The sequence below is a fragment of the Rhamphochromis longiceps genome, linkage group LG15, assembly GCF_057381845.1.
Source record: "Rhamphochromis longiceps isolate RC_006_pf linkage group LG15, R_longiceps_female_GT1.1, whole genome shotgun sequence".
Classification (NCBI taxonomy): Eukaryota; Metazoa; Chordata; class Actinopteri; order Cichliformes; family Cichlidae; genus Rhamphochromis; species Rhamphochromis longiceps.
Window position 1 is genome coordinate 27,450,564 of NC_140571.1, and position 21,118 is coordinate 27,471,681.

The window sequence follows — 21,118 nt, forward strand, 5'->3', positions numbered from 1 at the left end:
CACTCATGACAAAGCAGCAGAATCGCTGCATACTTGAGTAGATGATCATTAATAGCCGATAACCCTGCCCTGCCTGTGTGTTCCAGCCCTCTCTGTTTCGAGCTCTGTGCTGGAGGATGGCCCCCCAGTGCAGCTCCCCCATATGGCTCACCGGCGAGAGAAACGCTGCTCCTGCGAGAACCAGAAAGACAAAGAGTGCATTTTTTTCTGTCACATTGGCATCGTCTGGATCAACACCCCGAGGTGAGTCTGCGAGAGAACAAAATTAACCCTTGTGTGGTGTTCGTATTTTTGTTACACAGCCAGTGTTCATGGGTCTGGTGGACCCGCTAGAGTTTTGGCTTTCCAAATTAACACTATCAAACAATTTTATGTTAAATTACTCAACAGATGTTTACTTCATCCCAATTACAAGACATATGAACAGCAAACATGGTTAATTTTTTCCCTTTACCTTTGTTAGATCACATTTATGAATTAATGTGCTTCTCGTTTTTCTTTTATATAAAATGTTATAAATAAATCAGTTATAATCAAGTGGAGTGAGTGGAAAGACACAACACATTTACACGTGAAAAAAAAATTAATTGTTTAATTTTTCTTTTGAAAAAAACTGAACACGGGTCTCACAGACCCGAACACCATACAAGGGTTAAACATTTTATGGCTTTGTTTCCTCTGTAATGAAACATTGGAGTGTTGCGATAAAGTTTACTGCCATAAATGTGATGACAAAACAAAACCGAGAAAAGAAGTTGTCTATAATCTGTCCAAAGGATAAACAAAGCTCTGTGCGTGCAGCTTTAGCAGGGCCGTGGGTGGGAGGCTTCTGCAGCAGCTTCAGTCCATGAATAAGATTAACTTTCACTGTTTTGTCAAGGCAGTGATTTTCTGAATTTTCAGTGATTTTCCCCTTATTCTGCCTCAGACCAAAGACATGCACAGTAGCACATTAGCTTCACTGCTGAGTCTGAAGCAGATAAAGTGGTGACATGGAGCAACCATTCACCAACCATTCAGAGACTTGAATGGTTGGTGAGGCTAGAAATTTTCTCTACATTTCTCATTTCATTTCCATATTTCTCCTTAAGAGAGTCAGACTCTGCAGCACCCGTCCTACTGAGCATACATGTGTACACTCAACCACTTATCCACATCAGGGTCATGTGAGGTGGTCAGAGCAAAAGGCAGAGTTCCCCCAGAACAGCTCCTCAGCCTTAGTCACATCCACTGCAACAAGTCTTTAATTAATGCCTGGTTCACCTTTCAATTCAATTCAATTCAATTCAGTTTTATTTATACAGCGCCAAATCACAACAACACACAAGACACTTTATATTGTAAGGTAGACCCTACAAAAATACGTACAGAGAAAAACTCAACAATCATATGACCCCCTATGAGCAAGCACTTTGGCAACAGTGGTAAGGAAAAACTCCCTTTAAACAGGAAGAAAATTCCAGCAGAACCAGGCTCTGGGAGCGGCAGCCATCTGCCGCGACCAGTTGCTGTGAGAGAAGGAAGACAGAATAAAAGACATACTGTGGAAGAGAGCTAGAGATTAATAACAGTATGATTCAGTGCATAGACGTCTATTAACACATAGTGAGAGAAGAAAAAACACACAGTGTATCATTGGAATCCCCCGGCAGCCTACACGTATTGCAGCATAACTAAGGGAGGATTCAGGGTCACCTGGTCCAGCCCTAATGATTCAGCAAAAAGGAAAGTTTGAAGCCTAATCTTGAAAGTAGAGATAGTGTCTGTGTCCTGAATACAAACTGGAAGCTGGTTCCACAGAAGAGGGGCCTGAAAACTGAAGGCTCTCCCTCCCATTCTACTTTTAAATTCTCTAGAAACAACAAGTGTGATGGTACTACAAGGTCATTAAGATAAAATGGGGCCTGATTATTTGAGCTTTAATACTAATACTACATTTCTTTAACTCTGTGAAGAGACAAGTGAGTAACAAAGGTTCCCTGAAACAGCCATGTCGGGTTGACTTGAATGTCTTTTCTAGTCCAGTTGTTCATATTTTTTAAAATGGCTGGCCTCAAATAAGAAGTAGGCGTGCAGCTCCCTTCACAATTGGTAGCAATTAACTTCATTTTAGTTCAGTATGCACAAGCAACGAGTAACCGCTTAGATGTGGTGGAGCTAATGAGAAAGCACACCTTTCCTAAAGAAGGGTTGTTTCTGCTCAGTTTCCTCTCCGTGTTTCAAAAGAGCTTTTTTTAACCCTTTAACACCAACTCAACAGAGAGTCTGAAATCATGGTCGGACCTTTATCTGCCCACAGCTGCTTAACTCCTCACAGCCTGCTCCCGTTTGTGTGTTGACATTTCATCCTCAACTGTTTCTAGAAATGAGACGCAGTTATAATAATAATAACTCAATTTACCCCTGTTCAAAATAATGAGATGAAAAGATTTAAAGGTAAAAATGTGGAAGATAGTGTAGAAATCTTAGAATAAAATAATAATAAAATGGAAAAAGTAGTCTGGTTTGAGCTTTACTATATGTATTTACAGCATCATCCCTTTTGATAAAGTGCAATTATGCTGTTCAGTGTTTCCCTGAATTGGTTACTGCACTGTAAGCTGTTTCATGTCATGCCAGTAAGTCACACTCCAAATTAATTGGTGTAGAAAAAGACAAGTCACCAAAATAGCTTCCAGAGGTTAGCCAAAAACGGCTCCAGTGGTGGTGGGACCGTCTCAGACTGTTAGCTCACTCTAAATATAGCCATGTGGTAAAATGCAATCTTCCTGCTTTCACTATAAAGACGCTTTAAAGAGCACTGCCAGCACCCGCTGTCACTAATGATGCCACTAAAGAGCGTTGGGGAGTCCCGAGTGCATTTCCTTTTTCTTCACACACAGCGTCATTTAAAATATGTAACCTTGCTAACATGTACGCGACAGAGTGAACAACATGTTTTATTCTTGCAAATAACCACATCTGTAGACCTAAACAAAATTATCCATTTGAGAACAGCGCTTGAAGGTTCACACTGTCGGTAGGAGAGCAACAGACAGAAGATCAGAACAAGCTGAAATAATGTTGGGTTTTTTTCTACTCGTGTTGTATTGTTTAAAGAGAAAATATCGAGTAACACCAGTGTAACCTTTAAAGGACATCCTTTGGCTCCCTGCTATTTTACACCAGAAGAAAACAGAAATCTCGGAGTACTTGAAGCACAAAGGCTGTTTTTAAAGTCCGATTTTCACCTTCGCAAGTGTTCAAACAAACAGTGAAGTCAGTGAGGAGTTTCCCTCTCAGTTACAGATGGATGTGTCTGATCATCCAAAAAGGCAGTGATCCAAACTAAAGAGAGAGACGCCAGGATCAGAACCACCTTCAGTGAACTCAAACAAACGCAATTTATTTAACATCTGCTCATTTTTGGACTCATTTATTTGACAGCAAGACAACAGAAAACATATTATTATTTTGGCACTGTCACTGACAATATGAGCCAATAATTAACTGTCAAACTCAGTGCCTGCCGGCATGACATGCTGTCAGGGATGGCGTGGTCATATTTTAATGGGAGGACACAGTGTGAGATATGAGTTGTGCTGCTGAATAGACTTTATTCAAAAGTTTTAAAAAAGTCCAAATGTAACGTGTTATCAGCCGCCCCTCCACACGCGTGACCTGTAGGCATATACCGCGGAGAAAACAGAAAATTGTGCTATGGGAATGATTTGGTTTGATGTAGACACCAAATGAGTAAAACATAATCGTTTGGTGAAAGTTTCAGGGATTGATGTTTGTGTCACATCTGGCGAGGCAGACGGTGAGGCGTGGGGAGACTGGGGACCCAAGTGCAGGCAAATGGAAATAAGGGTGGAATGATAACAAAAAATGAGCCTTTATTGTCAGCTGTACAAATCCTAAAGAACTGAGGGAGCTATAAATACTGAAACAGAAACCAACAAACTAGCAGTGATAAATCATGATGAAATCAAAGATTAACAATAACACAAAACACTGGGTCACCGACCCAGGACCGTGACAGTTTGAAGCCCAAAGTTTTGTCCACACCAGCCTCCTATCCACTCGAACATCACATTATATCCTTCTTTGCTTCTGTCGTGATCTCTGCACAACACAACAGGCCAGATGCACAACATCTGAATGAGAGGATATTTGTTTTTATATTTCTTCCTGTTAAATCACTCTCAGTACCTCCAGTATCATAAAGGATTTATCTTCCTCCAGGTCTAATGCTGCAAGAACTCTGGTCGTGTAGCTTCGTGTAGACAAGAAGAAAGTAAAGGTTCACTCTCAGTCATTTCCAGTGTTGGGACTAACGCGTTATTAAGTAACGCGTTACAGTAACTACGTTATTATTGTGGTAACGAGCACGGTAACTAGTTATTATGCCAAAACCGGGAACGCGTTACTCGTTACTGGGATTTAGATAGGCTCGTTATCTGTTACTTCGTGTGGTGGCTATCGCGGAGCTTCCACAGATTCAATAACATTAACAAGTGGTGGAGGCCAGCAGGTGGATGAAGGAAAAGGGAGGCAAGAGGAGAGACCCGAAGCGGCCGCTGGTCCGAGTGTCAGGTGAACTGAACACAAGAAGTTATAACCTGCAGTCCATCTGGGTCAGATATGAACCAAGTTTAGGTGGAGTTTATTTTCGTTATGCTGACTTTTTCGTACTGGGTGCTAGCTAGCATGACGGAGTTTCTATACAGCTGGGTGGGTGCTATGTTACTGATGTTGAACTTTATTTTGTTCATAAGGTTAATTATTAGAGTTGCCAACCATTCCGTAAAAAACAGAATCGTCTGGTATTCAGAGAAAATATTACGCGTTTCTTATTGAGGTGAAAAGGAACAGTTTGTCCCGGACACAAAGCTGAAGTTATTCTGTGTCTCTGCTGCACAGCTGCCTCTTCTCCTCTCATCCTCTCACCCTCCCTCTCCTGTTTCTACTTCAATCATGAAACTGATCAATGATCAGCTGATTGGCTTTTCTCTCTTGTTTATTTATCACCCACTTTGCGCCAGAAAGAGGAAACCAGCCGATGTCGCGGTAAACAATGGCAGCACTTTTAAGCTTGATCAGCTGTTGTTAGAATTTATTTAATATTAATTTCTAGTATCAGCTGATGTTTGCTGGAGCCACAGCTGTAAAGCTGCTGGTCATGATATCAGTTTGGTTATCTGGTGAGAAGGAAACATGAAGATGAAAGCAGGAGATGTCCTTACTGAATCACCAGAGCTGTGATGGAGAAACATGTTTACCTTTTAGTTAACATGAATGAGTTGAAGGGAAGTTATGAACTGTTTCTGAGAGACAAATAACACCAGGATCCTTTTCTAAGTAGCTGACAGCTGGTAACTGTGCAGGGGCGGGTCTAGCAAAGTGTTGCCAGGGGTCCATGTAGGGCATTAAAAGGGAAAGGGGGGCACAAGGAAATACTTTCTTATTCTCATTTAAAATGTCTCACTTTTTAAAAAATAATTATCTTACAACAAACAATTGATAGATTAATGCATATATACCATCAGAACAGTGTACATCACTGTCACAACAGTGTTTATTTTCATTCAAAGGCTTTATGATTTTTCCTATAATGGTGGGCCAGTCTCTAGTCAAAATGCCCGGGACGATTTTTTTGTCCCAGTCCAGCCCTGTATGCAGCTCATCTGCAGTCTGGTGTTACCTACATCTTCCTATTCAGAAGGCAGAATTTCCGAGTTCTGAGTACAATCGAAAGCACCACGACTGCAGTTTGTGTTGGATGTAAAAAGCAGGCTAGGATAGAATCAGGCGTGGGATTTCTCTCGTGGAAATGTGCACATTATCTTTTCCTTTAATTGGTAGGTGGCACAGTGCACTGTGGCAAGTAAGCAAGCTAGAAGACTGGAAATCTTGCTGGGTATCCAGTTACGGAAGCAACACATTAAGAGAATTCTGAGTAAAACCAAAGTTACTTTCCCTAGTAACTAGTTACTCTGAAAGTAACGAGTAACTTGAAGTAACTGAGTTACTTTTGATAGAAGTAACTAGTAATGTAACTAAGTTACTAATTTAAGGTAACTTACCCAACACTGGTCATTTCCTAGCTTCACATTTGGCTGTAGAAAACGTGCTCGTCATGAATCCGATCGTTCTTCAGATGCATCTATGAGACTGAACTTGGAAACAGTTTGGCAAAAGGCCAGGACAGTCTTGGCCCATCTTAATGCCTGGACCCAAACGCAGACTGAGGACCAGTGTTGGTCAAGTTACTTGAAAAAGGTAATCAGTAACTAATTACTTGCCCAAAAAAGTAATCCCATTACTTTACTGATTACTTATTTTCAAAAGTAATTAATTACTTAGTTACTTTAAAAAAAAAAAAAAAAAAAAAAAACCACACACGATTTACAACCTGAATAGGTGATAAAGCGAAACAAAAACACCGAAGCACAAGAAAGCCCCAAAACAAAACACGAGTCCAAAAAAGAACAGTTCAGGGGGCCGACAGCACAGGAGGCCAAACAGTTCAGGGGGCCGGCCGCGCGGAAGGCAGCGGCGGCGACGAAGGAGACGACGGAGCAGTTCAGGGGGCCGGCCACGCGGAAGGCAGCGGAAGGCAGCGGAAGGCAGCGGAAGGCAGCGGAAGGCAGCGGCGGCGCTCCAGTGTCAAGCGTACTGGCTGAGGCCCGGTGGGCACAGGACCAGACGGGGCCGGACCAGGCGATGGCGGGGCCGGACCAGGCGATGGCGGGGCTGAAGACACGGAGGCTGGGCCAGGTGAGGATGATGATGGAGCTGCAGCAGGCGAGGATGATGATGGAGCTGCAGCAGGCGGCTGGACGGGCTCCTCGGGCCCCCCAGCCGACGAGGCAGGAAGCTGGACGGGCTCCTCGGGCCCCCCAGCCGACGAGGCAGGAAACAAAGGCCGGAGCGGTCCCTCGGACCCTCCAGCGGAGACACGAGGCGAAGGCCGGAGCGGTCCCTCAGACCCTCCAATGGAGACACTAGACGAAGGCCGGAGCGGCCCCTCGGACCCTCCAGCGGAGACAGGAGACGAAGGCCAGACGGGCCCCCCGGACCCTCCAGCGGAAACAGAAGACGAAGGCCGGAGCGGTCCCTCGGACCCTCCAGTGGAGACACGAGATGAAGGCTGGACGGGCCCCTTGGACCCTCCAGCAGAAGCCATCACAAAGCCAGCAGGCATGGAGTCCTCTGGCAGACACGAAGGCAATGGGTGCTGTGCTGAGCACTGGCCCTGCTCAGACAGCACTGACACGGAGTTGTTCTCTGAGGGCTGCTCAATCTTCAGGGGTCCAGAATCAGCTGGGGACCGAGACCTAGCCTCTGGGGAAGCCCTGGAGTGCAGAACAGTGCCTGAAGCAGCTAAAGCGCGAGAAACTCCCTGACTGGACCTTAAATTTTCTCCCTGCAAAAAGTGAATGTGTGAGACCGCTATTACTGGAGCCAGAGCTACGGGTAGCGGGGGCACTGGAGCTACTGGGGCCTGCGCTACAGGCGGCACTGGAGCTACTGGGGCCTGCGCTACAGGCGGCACTGGAGCTACTGGAGACACAGGTGACACTGGTGTACTGGGGAGGATGCAGCGAGGATGCAGTTTCTCTCTTAAGGGAGGATCGAATGATTTAGTGATCAATCTTGATGGGAAAGGATGCTGATGCTGAGAATACCAGGCAGCGAGGGCTTCCAGGAGGGCAGCTGACCCTTCCTTGCCTGGACCGCCCATGCCAAACAGTTCGAAGCAAATCCTAGCCCTAAGAGCTGTTATTAGTTGTTTTAATCTGTTAATGTCCAAAAAACCAGCTGTGCAGAGGGTGGACGACAAAAAGTTGTCAAAAAAAGACCACCTGAATGAGTCTCTTGGGGGTGTCCTCAGCGTGGATTACGCCCCGGCAGTAATTCCACAACTGCGCGAGATACTGAGACCGTGAGTCCGCAGGATCCATTTGATGGTTGCGTCGTTCTGTCATGGTTGGCTGTGTGGCAGGCGGGCAAGCAGGAGTGGTGGATCCAAAATGCAGGACTCAGACACAGAAGTTCAACTTAAAGCACAGCTTTATTGCTGGGAAAACCTCTTACTAAACTAAACTCACCAAAAGACAAACAAAAACGCTGGTGGACTAAAACACTGAAGCAGAAATACTGAACTGGAACTAGAGCTGGAAACAAAACACTGGTAACACGGAGGCAAAACACACACAGCTTGTTGAGGGTACGACGCAACACTGACTCAGAGAAACACAGGGTCTAAATACACTGGGAAGTAACGAGGAGAATGAGACACAGAAGGAGAGCACAGCTGGGGGAAATTAGAACTGACGAGACAAGCAAAGCAGGACACATTCACATAAGACACGGACCTTCAAAGTAAAACAGGAAGGATCACACAGAGACGCGAACTTGACACAGTGGAGACAGCAACTAAGAAACACAGAGACATAAACCATAAGGCAGAGGACTCTAAGAACCGAGAGACACAGAGGGGAACTCAAACATGCAGACACAGACTTACAGAACAGAGGGGACACAGAGAAACGAGAAGGGCAAGGGATCGAAACTAGAAACCATAGAATAACTCACACCAAGTACAATAATACAAAAATCACAAAGAACTAAAACGCTGGGTCAGGAGACCCAGGACCCTGACAGATAGATCTTTCAGCCCAATTCTACTTTTTCTACATAATCCATCATACAAAATGTAATCAAATGGAAAAGTCTCTTTTTAAAACTTGTTTTATTAGTTTTAATCTTTTAACTTTATGCATCAAGCAAAAATTTAATTATATGCAACATTCTCTAACTGGAAGAAATTTGTTTAATATTTAAACCTATTTTCTGCACATTCCAGCACATAAAATATTTTTTTTGTGTGTGTTTACACTCACTCTTTCAAATAGATGCAAGTAAAACACAGCAGAAAATAAATAAAGTCAAAGACTAGCTGATAGGTTTGTAGCTTGAACCTATTCGCTGGAACGTTGAAGACAATTTAATTACACAGCAAGCAAGACACGAAGTAGGCAAAGTTCTTCATGTTTCTCGTGCACGGGAGAGAACCGGACAAAAGCCGTTCCTTCGCTTGACCCCAGGTTACATGAATATGCATAGGTTCATTAACATATGACGTCTACATACAAACAAAGAGTACCTTGCCTGTGTGTGTGTGTGTGTGTGTGGGGGGGGTGTGTCAGAGCGTGGCCCCATAGACAACTTCCCTTAACCTGCTGGTCTGGAAAATCCAACAGTTCATCTATATGTAAAAAAGCACTTAGTCTAAAACTGACATAGCTACGTTAATCCTACCGTAAACCAATAAAACAAGGTACGACCTCTTCCCATGCTCCCAGGATGTAGGTGTGCATTCCTGGAATGCACACCAAGCCTTTGCAGATCACACATCCTATCACTACACAATTGATTATACACCTCTAAGCATATATGGTTAAATATTTCTAAGCATAAATGACAATCAACAATACAAAACCTAACACTAGCGGTCCTTTTGCTCTATTTTCACCTGTAAAGAAGGAGTAGGGTAAGCGGAGGTTTACCCTGGTGCAGGTGTGCCGCGGCGGTCAGTGGAAGAATCCGCGAGTTTCTCTGTGAATTTCCCATTACGTCGTAGCGCACTCGGTGCTTGCTTGGAAGTTTAGGGGGTTTTTTTCACTGTAAAAAGAAGTTTTCTTCCCACGCACAACGGACACTAATGTTTTTGTCACTTTTTATGGAATCAAACTTAAAGTAAGGTCAGTACTTCCACGCTTTAAACGCTGCACGCTCATACTCTCTTCCGCACTCGATATATGATCCATTGTTGATCTGCACGCAGCTGTTGTCACGAACGTCACACTTGCTTACGTCACTGTCATGAGACATTCTAGCAAAAAAATCACGGTTTTAGTAATGCAGTAATGCAGCGTTCCTACGGGAAAGTAACGGTAATCTAATTACCGTTTTTGCAATAGTAATCCCTTACTTTACTCGTTACTTGAAAAAGTAATCAGATTACAGTAACGCGTTACTGCCCATCTCTGCTGAGGACACAGTAATTTTTTTTTTTTCAAACAAGGCAAATCTTTATTGAGACATAGCACCAGTCCAAGAAGACAGCAGAAAGCAAAGTTCATAAATATAAATAAGTAACACGGGATGAAAACAGGAAGACGGATAACAGACGTCACAGCAAAGATGAAGAGCAAATCAACACAAGTGTAGACGAAGCAGTGAGGCAGGGGACCAATAAAGACTGAACGCAATATACACAAGACAGAACTGTACCAAAATAAAACAGGAAGTGGAACAGGAACACATTAAACACACCAGACTGAAACACTATTGGAATACAGAAAGGTGAAAATCAGAAGATATTTAATAATGAAGAGAAGACCAAAACACACCAAACACTTTCATTGCAGATGGGCCATGAAACGCTGATGCTGTGTGTCTCAACAGATTTCAGCCAATCTGCATTTTACTTCCTACGCCTGAAGACAAACATCTCTTTCCACTCCTCATATTTTAGGGCTGACTTGTTATTTCAGTTCCACACATGTGAGTGATTGGAACTAAAACAGAGGGAAACATAACAAAGACAGTCTCTCTGGTTCATCCATCATTGCTGCTTATTGCACACGATGAATTGAACAGGGTAAAAACAAATACCTTCCCTTATAGCTCTATGCTTCACTTATAGCTCTGCTTCACTTATAGCTCTATGCTTCACTTACAGATGTCTTGATGCATGCTTGATCATCCAGGTAAGTAAATCTCCAAAAGTTGATTCTGTCCATCTGGACGTAACGTTTACTCCCAGTAGTTGGAGAACAAAAAGATTGTAGATAATTGGGACTCACGGACTTCTGGAGAGTCAGAGGCTTTCTAAACCTCATTAAGTATTACAAGAAAGTAAAATCTGGTTTTCTTAACAATAAAAGACTCCAGACAGATTAATTCATGTACCAAAACACTGAGCCCATGTGTTCAATGTACAAAAAAATGCACTAATTTGTAAATTATTTAAAACCTGTGTTTAATAAGAACAGTAAAAAAAAATAATGTTTTTTTTAAATCAAACGTTGAAACTGAGAAAATTAACTTTTTTGATCATCTTTTTGTGATGAGATCTGGAAATACAAACTTCATATGTAAGCACATGTTGTTCCGCCAACTCTAAATGTCCTCCAGATTTATAATGCAGGAAGAATTAGTCATCAGACAAGAAGCTGTTTGGTGTCTGTTCAAGAAAAAGTATCTTCTGTAACAAATGACAGCCACAGAAGCAGAGCCTGCGATATGCAAATAAATAAAAGTGCAATGAAACTTTCTATTGTTTTAATCTTGATTCTTTTCCCTCCATACGTTTGTACTAAACTAAGTAAGTTAAACAGTTATCATTGATGTTTTTTAAACACCTGAAAGTCTAACAATTTCATTAAATCAGTTTTAAGCACAGGTTAACTGAAATTGTTCAGAGATTGAGTAATAAAGTATTTGGTGGTTAGACTCCAAGCTGAAGTGATGTAGGGCAGAGACAGCTGGTGATGATGCAGAAGATGGAAGATGGAAACGTGGCTGAGACTGTCTGAAAGTCAGGAGTAAGGTGAAGATGCTGTGCATGAGGGAAAGTCTGAAAGAGAAATAAAGAAAGTCACAATAACAAAGTAGGAGTGAGAGGATTAGAGGTTGGGTATGGAGACTGGGTGCTTGTTTTAGAGACATGATGACAGAAATTACAGTTAAATCGCTTAATTCACTTTTCAATTCGATTTATTCATATAGCATCATATCACAGCCTCAAGGGGCATTATATTGAAAGGTAAAGAGCCTACAATGCCACACACAAAACCCCAATAATCACATGACTCCCTATGAGCAAGAACTTTGGCGACAGTAGGAAAGGAAAACTCCCTTCTAACAGGAAGAAACCTCCAGCAGAACCAGACTCAGGGAGGGGTGGCCATCTGCCATGACTGGTTACGTGTGAGGGGAGAAAGACAAGACAAAGACATGCTGTGGGAAATGGAGCAGCAGAAATAAGCCAAACACTCAGGAATGCTCTGTGAGCAAACACTGCAATCAAGAGTGAAGTGTTGCGTTATTGCAGGTTTTTCAGTGTTTGGACCCTACTACTAATATCAAAAAATACATATACTATTATATAAGAGTTATATAAGAAAACCTTCGACCTGCACTACATTATCTGCCAATAGGGAATCTATATGATCGATAGCCAGGAATAAATACAGCCTTAAGTAGAAGAGTTCAGCAGGTATGCAGAACAGTGGAGCCATAACTCATATCGCAGCAGTTCAACAGTTCAGGTCACTCAGATTTATTCATCCTTGTAACTTAAGAAAGGAGCTCAGTAACCCTTTGACACATAAGGAAAGAAAAAAATGAGCAAATGCAGCCAACGGACTCCTAAAAACAACATGAAGGTCAATAAGCAGTAAAGAGGAAAGTCAATGATATTTTAGAAATGAGTAGACAGGAGTGCTCATGGAGGAGGCGAGAAGCAGTGGAAAGCTGGGAGATGAAAGGGTAACATAGAGCAACGAGAGCCAGATGTGTCGCCATTTAATTAAGGAAAAGGAAAAAGGGGAAGCCATTCAGGTCTCCAGTCAGGATAATTCAGACTGAAATGTAAATCCAAATCTTTGTAATATTAAGACACAGAGAATGTTTTTTACCATCAGTGAAGGTTTATTTTCGGATGCGCCCGCTTGTTTTGAGATAAGTGTTTTGCTGGTGAGCCACCGGCATCTGCTTGCTGTTCCTCCAGTGGTCTAGTTAATTCTGCCACTAATCCAGCAGCAGAGCCTCCTCAAACCTGCTGCCTAGCCGAAGTCCGTCTTGGCGGTCTCGCTGGCACCAGACGGATGAGCAGCGGGCTGAATCACTGCAGGAAAACTAACTCCTGCGGCTGTTTGCAGAGACGCTACTTAAATAGCGAGATGCGTGGAACATGATAAGGGGCACTAACATGGACATAATTGGAAAATAAACGCCCTCAGTCATTCGAAGTCATGTTTGTGGTCTGGCTGTAATACAGGTCTGAAAGTCAGTTAAATGAAACTCTGGTTGAGAGTACATTTTTGGAAGTAACTGATGGATTGCTGGGAAATATGTTCCAAACGTTTAACATGCCCAGGGAATACTAACGAATAGCAAACTAGCAGCAGAGACGAGGATTTTGATTGCGGGTCTGAAGCAGGGACTCACTTCTGACCGCAGAGCATCAATGTGCATGCTGTAGCCCAGACCTTCCCAAAGTGCGGGGCCCGTCCCCTAGGGAGGGCGCAGAGCCATGGCAGGGGGGGGCGCAGTATGAAAAGGAAAAAAACAAAACGCTTGGACGCTACACGGGCGCCCACAGAAACGCAAAGCAGGAGATGAAGCATAGCTGAATATGTTTCCAAACCAACTTCATTCTAAGCCAAAGACTAGAAAATATGGTGAAGCATATCTGCCCTTTGGTTTCACCTACACAAGTGCCGAGGTAGGTCTCCCCTGCAGAATTGGTTTTCCCTTCTTGAGAGCAGCGCTGGGCTGTTCAAATCACGGACAAACAGGATCCCACATTCTTGATTTTTAGTTCACAAACACTTGTTGTAATGACTAACTACTCCTGACATTTTGGAGACGTTAGCTCTTTATACAGTAAAGTTACAGCGAGATAAAAATAATATCAGGCTGATCCTGCCACAATTTGTTCCCTGTTCAAATCATGGACAAACAGTATCCCACAGCTGTTTAAACCCATTTTGCACAGAGAGGCATTTTTTTGAAAAATGTATTGATAGCAATGTTGAAAATTATTACACAGAAGAAAAAAAAAACAACTACATGTAAAATAAGAAGCTTCTGCCTTTGTAAATGGAGGGACAGTAACTGCTTGTAAAACCTGAAGACAGTCAGATTAACAGAATTCCATCTGCCATTCTGCAATTCATCTCATGTAAACAATAACATGGCGCACAGCCTGACGTGAAAAGAGGCACATACCTTTGACGTTGCCAGACAAACCCTGTATTCCTCATCCGCAAAAAAGGAGTTTTAAAAATCCTCCATTTTCGGTGATTCGAAACGCCGTTTACGTGTGGATGAAACGGCTGCGTTTTCAAAAATACCCGTGTAGGTGCGGACAGCGTAAAAGAGTTAGTAGTTTATTTTATTACTACCTGTCATTTATTGCAGTTTACCAGTTTACTTGTATTTACTTAATTGTTTACTAAATGTTTGAGGTGTGAAATAAACCGCAATGGAGCAAAATATGGGTGTGTGTGGTTGGAGGATGTGTTAATGCGCAAACGTTTTTTGTGTAAAACGAAGGGGGGCCCAGCAAAAAAAGTTTGGGAACCACTGCTGTAGCCGAATGCTCCCTGGTTTATCTGTTTGAATTATTTATCAGTGGTTACTGATCTCTACAGGTTGCTTACATGAAGCTCTGGCTGATGGTCTGTGAACGTTGCCTGATAGCTTAACCTCAAAAAGGATTGAACTGTTAAAGATTAAGATAGCTATTCATACTCTTGGCTGAACTAGAAGGGGAGTTTGTCATCTTTCCGACGTCTGTGGGTTGTTGTTAGTTCCACAAAGGAGATATATCTCTCTTAACTCCGTGTGCCATTTTATTTTGATCCAGAAAGTTAAAAATATACACTGTTTCGCAAAAAGTCTGGCCCAAATCTAAACACCAAACATAAATTTCTTCAGCGAAATTGTGTTTCTTCATTCTTCATTTTTCTAGCAGACATATTTCTGGCATCTCTCGACAGACAAAATCCTCAGTAGTGTTTCAGCAAATTGTAAATGAAGCAGTCTCAGAGGGGACTACACTCTCGCTCCCCCTCCCAGCCCTGATTTTAGACCAGCAGGGGGAGCACCCTGTGATGTGAGATTCTGGCCAATCACAGGTCGTTTCAGACCAGGCCAGGTGGGCATTAGAAAATCTGACAAAAGGAAAGCAGGGCTAGGTTGGGCTTGCCCACTTGTACGTGGTTTAGTTTTATAATGTTGTATTGAGTTTCAGATATAAACTCAGTGTGCTGTGTTGAGAATCATTACCATTGTGCTCTGCAGCCTCTGTATGTGATGATCTCACCTGTGTGCCTTATTAGTGTAGCATAGGTCATCTTCTTCTTTGTCTGAGCTGCAGAATAAAACTCCACACAAGCAAACACATATCTGAGCGCAGTGGCCGTCCTAGCCTGTTTGGCGCCCTGGCCGAACACTTCCTCTGGCTATGCCTTTACCCCTAGTCTTAAGTGTATATTATTTTCTTACTCTTCTTATATACATTGTTTGTTTACTTGCACTGCTGTAACTGGAGCCTCGTCGTCTCGTCTCTCTGTATGTAGCGGAGATGACAATAAAGTTTACTTTGATTTCAGCAGCGAGCAGGCGCACCGAGGGCTCTAGCGCTCACTATATAGAATTTCGAAAAACCATTGGTGCAAATTATATGTCTGTATCATAATGTCTGGTGTTTTCGTGTTTGTTGTTTTTTTGTTTGTTTGTTTTATTTTGCGGGTTGGTTATTAGATGCTGCTCCAGCCAGCCAGAGAATCCCCCGCCGCCCCGCCCTCTCCTCCCTGTGCCGCAAGCAGCAGGCGCACCTCGCAAACGGAGGGCGCCCTTACTCACAGCAAATGGGCGATAGAAAACCGATCGGTGTCTATGCCATTCCCAATATGCGCTGGCATGACGTCGGAGCGGCATGAGTACGAGTAATTTTTCTTTTTTTTTTTTTCCCGTGATGCCGCCCCCCACCACGCTGCCGCCCCGGGCAACCGCCGTGTCCGCTACTGTCTGAGTGACTGACACTTGAATATGTTATTACATTTGATCAAATTGCTCACCTTTAAAATATTAGCACACGAGTTAATGGTACATCTGTATAAAAACTGCTGACTTATTTATTTAACTGTTTGTGGTTTTTGCTTAATTCCTTTATTGTACACGAGTTAGCAGTTGCACAGTAAAAACAATGGCTGAAACAAGTTTTTAAGGAAGTTACATGCGCACATATTTGATCGGATTTCAGGGTTGTGGAGAGATATATCAGTTTCAATGCGTATTTAAAAAAAAGCAGCATTGTTGTGTCTTTGGCCATAAATGTGGTGCAGATGCTTGATGTTTGTTTCAGTGATAGATAATTATGAACAGCTGAACTCTGGAGCAGTGTACCAACAGCTGTCTGCATGTGTTCCACAGAGGGAGTGAGAGTCATTTTTTCAGGGCCTGAGTAAGGTAACAAGTGCAAAAAAAATTAAGCCGAGCCACACAGCCAGCTTTCACCTGGAAGAGTGAGGTCTTAATCCACGAAACTATAAAATTGAGCTACTTTTAGCACAAGGTCAGAACACCCACAGCATCACATTCATATGTCTGCCTTCCACGACTTCATTTATCACATTACCTTGCAGATTTATCCTCCGACCGCTTGGAAGGGCATCATCAGAAGTTTTGAAACTACTGTGAAATGCCGACAGTATTGACAGAGAGCGTGTCATAGCATAATGTTCATTATAAAAGTGATATAAAAGGTGCGACTTCCAGAGATTTTGTACAATTATGTCTAATGTTCATGTTTATTGAAAGAAAAAACTGACAGAGGTGTGCTCACTGTCATGTATGCACAGAGTTCACACTCACATGCCACATGCCAGTAAGAGCAAAGGTTTGAGACGAACAGTAAATAATCTGAAGACACATCAGTGCAAACAAACAGAACTAAAGGGCAGCATCCTTTAAGCCAAAGTGTGAAAGCACTATGGCTCTTATATATCAGCACCATGCTCACAGATAAATATAGCTGCAATCAGAAAAGTGCCCAAAAATGACAATGATAACAATAATAACCTTTCTTAAATAACAGAGAGTAAATAATACACTGAGAAAGCTGGAGTCACCGACTGAGATCGCTCACCAAAGACGACGGATGACCTCTTTCTTACTCTTCTCACCTGTGACCTTGCTCAACGACCGCACAGGATGATCTGCTCCCAACACATCTGGAAATGTCAGCCACCATCATCACCGTCCTCAGTCATCATGTTAGTTTAGTGGTGAACTAAGTGAATATCATAATTTGTTGAGCTTGATACCTGTCACTAGTGTGGACAAACTCTCTAACTCAGTTTAGCTTCACCTGCAACAGCTGCAACAGTAAAAATACTCTTACACACTTCAAATCAAAACAAACTGACGCTAAGTATCGGTAAGATTTGGAAACACAGTCTTACTTTGGTTGTGATGCTAAAGCTTAACAACTGCCATCTCTTCAAGAGGCCATACCAGGATGGATTTGTTATAATGGCTGTGATATTCTCTACAAACATACCAGCAGTCCAAAACGCAAAGCAGAATCCATGTGACTATACAGACTTGGAGCTTTCAGTGTCCAGTCTATACTATATGTGTTCTTCAGTGTGACATTTATTTGGATTTGATTCGGCTCAAAATCAAAATGCTGATAAGTTCCATGAAAGTCTGACTGAACATTGTCGCCTGTGGATTTCTGCCGTGCTGCCTGGAGAGCAGTGTAAACGGCATGTTTATTACTGCGGTCATCCAAAGGCTCTGATTAGCTTTAACTACTCTGCCTACAGACTGGGATTTATTACAAGCACCAGTGCATGAAACCCTGTTCAACCTCTCTTCTAAAAATTCCCTTAAATCTAAACAAGGAAATCTGTAAGCAGGTCCTTCCTGCAGGACAGCAGAACTTGCCTCCTGTGTCAGACCTATCTGTTGCACATTTGAAGGTGCAGATGTATATGGAACCAGAACTTTTAGGAGTTTGTTTACTCAGTCTTATGGGAAGATTGTGGGCACATCATCAGTTCCTCCCTCTGAACAGAAAACACCAAAATATGTCAGAAATGCCATCAGGCAGTGATTTAACTTGAAGCCAGTGTGGCTGCTGGCGTGATCATGCTCCGCTGCACAGACTCTGCACATATCTGATGACGGACAGGAGAACTGCGAGTGTGTTTAATGCATGTTTGCAGTGCCTCCATCATATCTGACAGTGAATATCTGACTCTGACTCTTCCAGCCAGCTGGTGCCTTACGGGTTCGGATCGGTGCGAGTGAGGAGGGAGTTGAGCCGCTGCCGCTGCACGGATTCAGAGGATGCTGAGTGCATGAAGTTCTGCAGCGTCCAGGAGAAACCAAAGTAAGCACATGTGACACACACACTATTGAAGACACATTGTGGACTGAGAACACTCAGAGACGTGTCCTCTCTTTGTCCTCAGAGCTGAGAACGCTCCTGTGAAGAGGAAGAAGGACAAACAGCTGAGAGGATACAAGACTGCATTCTGGGAAAAGAGGAGCAGACCTGCACTCAGACAGACCTGAGGAAGAGGAGGCCAACCAGTGACACCAGCCCCTCTGGATGAAAGTCCTTGATTTATGAATGAGAACAAATGGACTCGGCATGGACATGTACAGTGTGTGTTTGTGTAAATGTAACAACAGTGAAGCGTTAGGACAGGAGTGCTGATCACTTACAAGCTCATCTTTCTAACATTTAGCTGGCATCCTGCCCTGCTCAGATTCTTTAGAGCTGAGGGAGTTGACTTTTCTGTTACCTGATGATTACAGCTTATTTATAGCACAGAAAGATGGAGCACATCTCCATCCAGGCTGGACCAGAAACCGCTCCAGACCGGCCAGTGTGTGTAAACCTCACATCTCTGAAATCGTCCAAAGTTTAGAGTTTTTCCAAATGAGTTTCAAATATGTCGTCCACAGAAGCTACATAGGGTTGCTACCTCTGTGAAGGAGGTTATGGGTCATCTAAAGTAGATTCATTTGGTTGGTTTTTTTAACAGTCAAATACGATCATAAAATCTCACGAGGGTTTCAGGCTGGGTCGATCTGAGAAAACGATGAAGCAAAACCCCGAGGCCAGTAGAAGAGATAACTTCAATTTCAGGTCAATTTTAACACAATGAAATCACGTCAGAACAAAGTCGTCATTTCATTCGATCAAACTGAACTAAGTGGTGAATTTTTATTATTTAGAGAAAGACTTGATGAGCACAACAAATCTGATCAACCGTGAGTGTGTCGACCTCAGCAATCCACGACGCAAAAAATGAGTTCATGAGCTTGTTTCCATGGATACAATGGTGATAAATTCTAAACTACTTGCAGTTACTCGTACAACCACAAGACGTCTGTGTTAGCAGTTCCTGTTTTTGCAGCTTTCAGCTTGAACAATAGCTGTGGATTAAAAGCTTTCGGACAAAAACACCATATTCACAGTGTTATGACTCTGAGTTACAGCTTCAGTGGTTTAATCAAAAAGTCAAATGTTTTAATCTGTATAAACTTTATTTAATCTACAAATTTTTAATCTAAAAATATAAAGACTCAGATATAAAATTACAATTTTATTCTTGAAATATGTCAGAACTTCAGCAAAACAGTAAAATGCTTTGACTCTTCTTGTAAAAATGCTAACTTATTCTTAAATATGTCACAACTTAGCATCACTTTATAATATTCAGACTTTTATCTTAAAACAAAGCAGCATATTTTAACTTTAATCCTGAGCTCCTGGATTTGTCTGAGTCTTCCTCGTGGCCTCGTGTTGTTCTCGGAGTTTCTCTCTGATTACGAATGAGCTGTTATGAACATCATGAAGTGTAAAATGTGAAGTGTTTTCATGTATTATTATAATTTTAGTTCAGCACACAGAGTGGCCAGTTTGTTCTAACAGGAAACGATGTGTCTGACTTTGAAGCTTTGAACTTCAGCTGTAGAGTCTGCTTTCTAATCAGTTAAATATGCGAACAGCTCTGTTTTTCTTTTTGTGTAATGTGGTTATAAAGTATAAAATGAACAGTTTTTCTTTAATATTTTGGAGTTGTGAGATTTTGGTATAGAGTGAGGTCACTGCCGTGCTCTATCAGGTAATAAAAGTGAAGCTGAGCAGGTGCGAAAACAATGATAGACTGTTCAGATTACAAACATTATTATTATATATTTATTATTAACATTCTGTACATTCACCTTTAAAATAAAGGTGAATGTACAGAATGAGAAACATCATATGATTATTTCCACGTTTGCAGCGAGGCCAACTGTGAAAGCAAAAAAATAAATAAATAAATGAAATCTGTGTACGTGGAGGATGTGGGACAGATTCAGTCCTCTAAATGGAAGTCACCACCATTTCCATTCAACTGAGTGTCTGTGTTCTTGTGTTACTCTATTTTTTCTTAAAATAGAGCAAAGGTCATCATACTTGCCCAGGTCTAACAAACTAACGTTGGGAGTTTGACTCATTGACTTGCACCGTTGTTCTTCACTGTGGGGATTCAGGCTGGGCAGGTGTTCTGGTCGACCCACAGAGATTCAAATATGAATATAATCTGCCAACATCTTTTACTTCACTCCCGTTTTTGTGGTTGGTCGTGGCAGCGGCACCCCAAATGAAATCACCACAGCCTGTTTGGGTGAGGGAATGATGCAGCCTGGTTCTCCCAGAGGTCACTTCCTGTTTAAGGAAGTTTCTTCTCTCCACTCTCAGAAAGTGCTGCTCACTGTTGGCTCTCTCTGAGGCTGTAATGCCTGTGATTTTAAAATACAAAAACAGTAGATACTTCATGGTACCTACACCTATCAAGTATTTGAAAATTCATGGCAGTAAATACTCAGTACATAGAAACATGCATATTGTAACATATTGTAGTGATATTGCACAGTGGTGGACTCACTCGAGTTGAAATGTTAGAGTTTTCGATATGGATGCCTGAATGTGAATAATAACCTATATCTTTATACTTTTGTAGACTCTCTTTGTCCTTTATTTCATGTGATTGCATGAAACCACACTGCAGTACTTATTCCTCCATCATGTTAAAGAAAACCTGAGAAGTGATGCAAACACATTTGGCTGTAAAAGAGAAATGTTTACCCTTTATGATGCTCTTCTATACACATGAAGAACAATGAATAATCATTTAAACACACATGTCTCTGTAAGCTGCAGCTGTGTATGACAGGCAGTGACCTGTCATACACCTGAGGACCTGTGAGTTCAGCTAATGGTCAGGTTTGTCAGGCGTTGTGTGGAGGCGAGGAAGAAGGAACC

The 21,118-nt window shown here is 42.4% G+C and overlaps 1 protein-coding gene across 1 annotated transcript in view; it reads left to right on the plus strand.

Annotated features, from left to right (window-relative positions):
• The window catches only part of LOC146652814 (endothelin-2), a 38,532-nt gene extending 17,744 nt beyond the window's left edge, over positions 1–20,788 (plus strand). The window contains exons 2-4 of the mRNA XM_085382087.1: positions 87–243; positions 18,068–18,187; positions 18,270–20,788. Coding sequence (XP_085238213.1) covers positions 87–243; positions 18,068–18,187; positions 18,270–18,372 — 380 coding nt within the window. The 3' untranslated portion in view covers positions 18,373–20,788. The remainder of the gene's footprint in view (positions 1–86; positions 244–18,067; positions 18,188–18,269) is intronic.
• The last annotated feature ends 330 nt before the right edge of the window (positions 20,789–21,118 follow it).